General features: G+C 41.0%; 1 protein-coding gene across 6 annotated transcripts in view; it reads left to right on the top strand.

The window, feature by feature from the left end:
* Nucleotides 1–7,752, top strand: part of Osbpl1a (oxysterol binding protein like 1A) — a 195,909-nt gene that overhangs the window by 52,621 nt on the left and 135,536 nt on the right. For 5 of the 6 annotated variants that reach the window (XM_031364995.1, XM_031364997.1, XM_031364994.1 and 2 more), the window contains one exon: nucleotides 1,869–1,991. In XM_031364995.1, the coding sequence (XP_031220855.1) occupies nucleotides 1,869–1,991 (123 nt within the window). Of the gene's footprint in view, nucleotides 1–1,868; nucleotides 1,992–5,012; nucleotides 5,143–7,752 lie in introns of those variants that run through there. The other variant, XM_031364999.1, reaches the window with a different exon arrangement.

Genomic DNA, 7,752 nt, shown 5'->3' with positions numbered 1-7,752 from the left:
AAAAAAAAAAAAAAAAAAGCAGCACTGGAAACTATAATATGTGTTTAAAAGACTTGTAAAGGAAGAAAGGAAGGAAGGAAAGAAGGGAAAGAGGAAGGAAAGAAAGAAGTTAAAATATAAAAATAATGCTGAGGCACAGCATTATGAGACATGGACCCTCCAAAGGCGCCATGGAGTTCATTTTGTGTTGCTGTCTACTGCTGGGTGTGGGGTCAGTCCTTAAGGGTGCTTTGTACTTTCAGTGACACTCCATTGGAGGGAACTGATCTGTCCTTGGTGATCAGTTATCAATTAGAGATAGCCTCTGGGTTAGAGATGGGGACTTGTGTCTACTTCCCTTCTCAGCCCTGGGACAAGGACTGTGCATGCTGATACAACTCTGAGTTCATATGTGTGTTGGTCCTGCTTTGTGTAGAGGGCCTTTCTCCTTGGTGTCCTCCATCCCCTCTGGATCTTACAGTCTTTCTGCTTCCTCTTTCACAGGTTTCCTGAGCTCTGAGGGGAAGGGTTTGATGAAAAAATCCCATTTAGGACTGAGTGTACCAAGCTCTCTCTCTCTGCACTTTGTTGTGTCGTGGGTCTGTTTTTCTTCCCATTTACCATAGGAGGAAGCTTCCACGATGATGGCTGAGCAAGGCCCTGCTCTAGGAGTGTAGCAGGGTGTTGTTAGGAGTCATTGTATTGCTATGTTGCTTTAGCAGAATTGTAGCATTTGGACTTCTGCCTAATCTCAGGTTCCTGGCCACCCAAGCAGTATTGGGTATGGGTTTCATCTCATGGAGTGGGCCTTAAATCAACAAGTTTTGTGCTACTGTTGTACCAGCATATTCTGCAGGCAGGTCACTATTGTCTATTGAAGGGTTTACTGCTGGGTTGGTGTTTGCCTTTCTCCTCTGCTAGTGTGCAGACTTCCTCTGAGTACCATGAAGACCAGTCAGTAGGTGAAGGCTCTAGGATGGCAGCAGCATGATTTCTCCATGTTCACTGAGTTGTATAGCTGTCTTTAGTAATGGAGCCTTACCATCAGTTTATAGAGCACATCCCATACCCTTGGCAGTAGCCTGAATTATTTGGGTGTATTCATGGGGCTCCTTTAGCCAGAAACTCTATTAGATGTATCCTATTCTTAGATCTGGAGGTTTCAATTGTTGATTCATTTGTTGGGGCTTTGTTTCCCCATTATTTGGTTATTTCATTTTGATTTTTTTTCATATATGTGTGTATTTTAAGACGTTTCTATTGCATTAGGTTTTCATACAACATGTCAAATGGCCCTTAGTTATAGCTGTCCCTTCTTATTCCCTCCCTGTTCCTCCTCATCTGATCTCCTGTTCTACCCCTAGCACCATCCATTGGCTATCCTTTTTCTTTGTATTTCACAGGATTATAAGAAATTACAACATGCAATTTTGTAAGGAAACAAGGAAGTATTTTTAGTCCATATTTTCAAACTAATTTTATTTTTAAAACTTACAAAAGTGAAATCACCAGGCAGTTGACTTTCTTAAAATAATCTAAGATTATTGTATATATAATTTTTACTTTAAATTCATAATATTGTGTCCAAGTCTACTGCTGTGAATTAAATGATTCAACAGTGTTGGAAACAAGTCATTTTAAGTGGAAAAATTACTCATCGCTTAATTTCTATAGTATATTTAAGCATTAATTAATATATATGTATAGATGATATTTTAAGAGCACTAGGAATAACTTTCTATGCAGGCAGATCACAGGCAAGAAATATTCATAATGTCATTGTGGGAACATTTTTGCCATAGTTATTCCTTTCATGTAAATCTTATGCTTCACAGATTATTGCTGTTTCTTTGGAGTAAAAATGTTATGTAATTCTTGGGTTGTTTCAGAAGTGGCTGGAAGCAATTGAAGAGCACTCGGCATACAGCACTCACTACTGTTCCCAGGATCAAGTGACTGACGAGGAAGAGGAAGATGTGGTTTCCACCATGGACCTGAAGGAGTCCTTAGCGGTGAGCAGACACCATCCAGCTGCCATAGCTAGCCTGCCCGTGCTTTCTGTTGGGAGGCTAGGTTTTGAACTTATGACTTCTGATAGCAGAAGGAATAGTGCTTTGTCCAGTAGCATTCTGCTGATATACCTCTGCTTTGACGGTATATAAAATGTCTTGGTGAGAATGCTGTGATGTTCTTTGCGGTGGTTTGGATATGTTTGGCCCAGGGAGTGGCACTGTTAGGAGGTGTGGCCTTGTTGCAGGAAGTGTGTCACTGTGGGGGTGGGCTGGGAAACCCTCCGCCTAGCTGCCTGGAAAGAGTCTGCTCTTGGCTTCCTCTGGATAAAGATGTAGAACTCTCGGCTCTTCCTGTGCCATGTCTGCCTGGATGCTGCCATGAGCATCTCATGCTTTGATGAGAATGGGCTGAATGTCTGAACTTGTAAGCCAGCCCCAATTAAATGTCCATATAATAGTTACCTTGGTCATGGTGTCTATTCATAGCAGTAAAACCCTAAGACAGAAGTTGATACCAGGAACCAAAGTATTGCTGTGATAGGCCAGACCATGCTTTTGTTTGGAGGAGTGTGGGTTTGGGGACTTTGGAGAGCAGTGCAAGCTTTAAGTGATGATTCATAGGACATCCTAGCAGGGATTTGGAAGACTTTGGTGCTGAGGGTGATTTGAACTGTGCAGACCTGGCCCAAGAGGTTTCAGTAGAGAAGAATTTCAGTTTGTGGCCTAGAGACTGTTTTTGTGGTGTTTTGACGACGAATGTGGCTGCTTTTTGCCCTTGTCTGAAGAGTGCCTGAGCTAAGGTAAAGAGATTTATATTAATTGCATTGACAAAGGAAGTCCCAAAAAAGCTCAGCAGAGACTTTGTTCTCTGGTTTAGTCTCATTAAGAGAGTTTTGATCAAGCATAGCAAGCTATGAAAGGAAAAGTACAGAATGTATGGTTCAAAGAATAAAGGGGTACCAGGAAGTACAGTGGTGCTGAACCCTGTGTGATCAAGGAGATGAGCAGATGGAGGGATTGCTGACCTCAAAGCCAGATCCCACTCAGCTAAGCTTATTGTTTATGTTTTTGCAGTTGAGCAAAGGACATGGTTATTGTTTTCCTTTGGAATTTTAGTTCAGAATGAACTACAATCCAGAAATGGAAGACAGGCTTTTGATCCAGATTTTAAGGAAAAGTGGCTGTAAAAAGTTTAGTTCCAGGCATGGTGGTATATCCCTTTAATCCCACAAGACAGAGGCTAGTGGACCTTGCCAGCCTGGTACAGAGCAACTTCCAAATAGAGAAAAGCTTAGGTCCAGGCAGAGTGGTAAATGCCTTTAATCCATGAACTCAGGAGACAGAGGCATGTAGATCTCTGAGTTCATGGTCAGTCTATAGAGCAAATTCCAGGATAGCCAAGCTTAGGCAGTGAAGGAGTTGGAAAAGAGAAAGCTGGTGATAATTTAATAGAACATGGACACCACGTTCCAGCCCTGGCAAGCGGCAGAACTTGGCAGCTTCAGCCATGTGACCCTGGCTTTAGAGTCAGGATAGACTCTACAGGATAGACTACAGGCAATTGGTGCTAGTTAGCTGGAGCTAAGAAATTAGTTGTGATTAAGAAGAGACCAGCATCACTGAGGTGAAATCTTCTGGGAAGTGTTTTCCAAGAGTACAAAAAAGCTGTGTCCCAGAGATAGCCAGGGTTGTACCTTGTACTACAGCTGAGTGTTGTAAGAATCATCTAAATCATACTGGTTTTGAAGATATGAAGAGTCATGGAGAGCAGCTGAGGCTTGGCACTGTGAGAGCCCAGGGAAGGCCACTGATGAAGGTTCAGCCTTAGTGGAAGTTGATAGCCCAGGACTGAAGGGATTTGAAGCTTGGCAACATGAAGAGAGCCTATGAAGGGCTATTGGTGAAGCCTAGTTGCAGTGAAGACTCAAACAAATTGGAGATGCCATTACTGTGAGATGATCACCAAGAACAATAGCAACAGTAGAGTGGAGTCAACTAGAGTTTACAGTGCTACAGAGGACAGAGTTGGAGAAGTGACCCAAGCCCTTTGGAGGAGCCCAGAAGGTCATGTGTGGATCCCATACATTGGAAGAAATTGCCTTGGATACCCTAAGATGTTAGAGATATCAGGGCCATGGTGAGGAAAGCTACTCGAAAGGAGTAGAACCAGCCCAAGAAAACAAAGTTTGTTGCTGCTGAATGCAAAGTCTACCAATAGCAGTCAACAAAGATGAAAGGAGTTGGAGATGCAGAGTTTGGAGTTTGCCCAGGTTTTCAGTCTTGCCTTGGTTCAGTATTTCCTCACTATGATGTTTTAGAATGGTAATATATATCCTGTATGATATTGGAGGTATATGATCTGCTTTTTGATTTTGACTTCTTAAAGCATTACAGTTTAGAGATTGTATGAATCTCAGAAGAAACTTTGAACTTCAGACCTTTAACGTTGTAGAGACTGTTTTAGACTACAGGACTTTTGAAATTCTACTAAATATCCTTCGCATTACACTATGCTAGGTATGTCTCCTGTAGACTCATGTTTAAACAAGCCTATAGACACCAGGAATGTGGTGGTTTGAATATGTTTGGCCCATAGGGAGTGGTACTGTTAGAGGAAGTGTGTCAATGTCGGGGTGGGCTTGGAGATGCTCCTCCTAGCTGCCTGGATGCAGTGTGCTCCTGGCTTCCTCTGGATGAAGATGTAGAACTCTCAGCTCCTCCAGTGCCATCCCTGCCTGGAAGCTGCCATGATCCCACCTTGATGATAATGGGTTGAACCTCTGAACCTGTAAGCCAACCCCAACTAAAAGTTGTGTCCTTTATAAGAGTTGCTTTGGTCCCGGTGTCTGTTCACAGCAGTAAACCCAAACTAAGACATTCTGAGTCTGTTTTTATGTTAAACACATCTGTATTTGCAAATTGCCTCTAGTAGGTGGGAAGTGTGGAGCCTAACCTGCCCCTTTATGACTTCACTACATAGTTCAGAGTTTCAATAATGCAACCATAGTGATGCATTTCTTGGCCAGTACTTTCATTGAAAACTGCTTTCAATATGTAACGGCCACTGCTCAAGGATAGGGTGAAGCACCAGTAATGAGTGAAGACATTTTTATCTGACAGGACATCAGCACCTCCCCTTTCCTGACAGAAGGTATTTGGGGTACGGGAGGGAACAGATGTTAGTTTCTGGCTGTACCTTTTAAATTCGTCTTGTGTATTAAAATATAGGTGGATCTGGAAGAGTTACACTACAAAGGGATGCCTGTTTCAGTTTAAATGATTATCTCAAAACACGTGACTTTTCCTATTAACTTTAACCATATGAAAATTAAGTTGAAGCTGGGCATTGGTGGCACACGCCTTTAATCCCAGCAATTGGGAGGCAGAGGCAGGCAGATTTCTGAGTTCTAGGCCAGCCTGGTCCTCAGAGTGAGTTCCAGGACAGCCAGGGCTACACAGAGGAACCCTGTCTCAAAAAAAAAAAAAAAAAAAAAAAGAAAGTTGATTATTTAAAAGGATTTGCATGCTTCTAGATAAGCAAAATCTATTGAAGTTAAGTTTACTAATCTCTACAGAGCTTTATTGACATTAAGAGCCTCTAATCTCAATGATCGAAGGATGTTATGTTCCATCATTCCTAGTTTTAATTTGTGATAGAACATCAGAGAATTTAAACTAGTTTATGATTTGTTGAAGGTATCTGCTAGACTTTGTTGATTGCTTTATCTCTACTATTTTAGAGTGTAATACGTAATGTGTTAACCATAAACATAAGTCTTTAGCAAATGAATTAAAAAATAACATCTATCAAAACATTTAGAATAATGGCATCAAGGATGGGCTCAGAGATTAAGCATATTTGCTGGTTTTGCAGAGAACCAGAGTTCAGGAGGACCCACACCATATAGTGCCTGCTCTAGGAGACCCAGTGCCTTTATCTGGCCTGTGCTGACACCCGCACTCAGGGCACATGCATATATAGAAAGATAAACATACACATAAATAAAAATAACTCTTTTAAAAATAGGGAGGATTTAAATGCATGTGACTAAATTTTAAATAAAAAATTAAAATTATGCTAAATGCTTTAACATTTAGTTAATATTTTCTAAGTGAAGAGAATGCCTTCCTATTTATGTGCCTCAGTGTGAGTGATAAAATGTATATGGATTTACAGAACAGCCAGTATCTTCTAGGATTGTGGTAACTTGAGGCATTTTAAATGGGAACTAGTAGTAAAATGAAAACATATTAGTTTTCTTATTATTAAGATACATAGTTAAAGACATTTTTCTAAAAATGTGTTCTTCCAATTTTCAGGTACATTATTGGTTACCAGTTCAATTGTACATTGTATTTTATTCCCTTTCAAACATTTTCTTTGGACTTCTACACTATCAAGTTTTATTTTATGTGTAACATGTGTCAGAAGTCAGTGAGAATTTAGCCAGTGTGAAGAATGTCCAGGTTTTGTAAGCTGCAGACATCTCTGAGCAGTGCACTTTGGATGGTAACTGGGAGAATTCTGACTGTCAGTGTCTGGATTCTTGTTGGAAACAGTTGAAATCTGGAATGATCTCTGAAGCATGTTTGCATGTAGCTTAGGCAGACAGACTTGGGATACCTTTGATTCTTGAGTGAAGTTAAAGGAAATTCTAGGGACAGTATTGGAACAAATCTACTTCTGGTGGCCACAGACATAGTGAGGACAAGTCTGGACAAACATAATTGTCAGTCATCTGAGGAAAGTACAGATTGGTTCTATTCCCCAGCATTCCATTGACAGAAAGGACATTTACAAGAGATTTGGGGTGTGGTGTCTATTGAAAGAGTTACCCTATTCTATGATACTCTCTCATTTTTATCATCCCTCCAACAAAGGATCTCTCGCAAAATGTAAAAAGCTTTTCTTTCAGCCTTTGTTACTGTCTTGAGGTTAAGGGACTAAGAGGAAAAGAAACAAGTCATTTTCTGCCTTGTGAGAGGATGTCAAAAAACAGCTCAGAGGAGGAGATAAGCTCAGTATTAGTTTACAATACCAGCATGGTCAATGCCAGCCTCACACAACCACTTACACTTAATAAAATCACACTAAGTTTCACTAACTCACTTCGGCTGTTTTCTTTTTTTAAATACAGTATTGCTATGTATCCCAGGCTGGCCTCGAACTGGCCTCAGCTTCCTCAGTGCTGGGATTACAGGCTTAGCTTTACACCTGGCCCAATTCTTCATTTTAACCAGAAACACCTCAAGGGCTCAGGGTAGAAGCAGACAGAGAATTTGTGAGGTCATCAGAAGGAACCGTGGACAGCAGTGCGTGGACTCCCAAATACTGTGGGTGGTGCTAACCAAGTGAGGCTTTTGTTTGTTGATGACACAATTCTTTAGGATCTCTCAGCTACGTGTGATATACAAAATAATTAACAGAGAATGCTAAGTTTAAACTACGGAACTTGAGTATTTGTTTATTTGACTTAGTTAAGTGATTCTTAACTAAAATGAGTCTACAGAAAAATAAGTATGCATAAATTGAGGGGCTAGTAAAGACAGTGCATCTATAAAATATGGCACACTGATATACTGATGAATTACAGGTGCATAGTGTGCAAAGAGCAGAAAGCCAGGTGTAGTGGTGCGCACCGACCTGTCATCCGGCACTCAGAGGGTTAAAGCAGCAGGCTTGCCCACAGCTTAGGAGTAAGCTGCTACACAGTGGGGTTTTGGACTAGCCTGGGTTTCATTTAGATTCTGCCTCAAAAAA

Source organism: Mastomys coucha, unplaced genomic scaffold, assembly GCF_008632895.1.
Source record: "Mastomys coucha isolate ucsf_1 unplaced genomic scaffold, UCSF_Mcou_1 pScaffold13, whole genome shotgun sequence".
Taxonomy (NCBI): domain Eukaryota; kingdom Metazoa; phylum Chordata; class Mammalia; order Rodentia; family Muridae; genus Mastomys; species Mastomys coucha.
The sequence above is the reverse complement of the archived record's forward strand: the minus strand, read 5'-3'. Positions and strand labels throughout refer to the sequence as shown.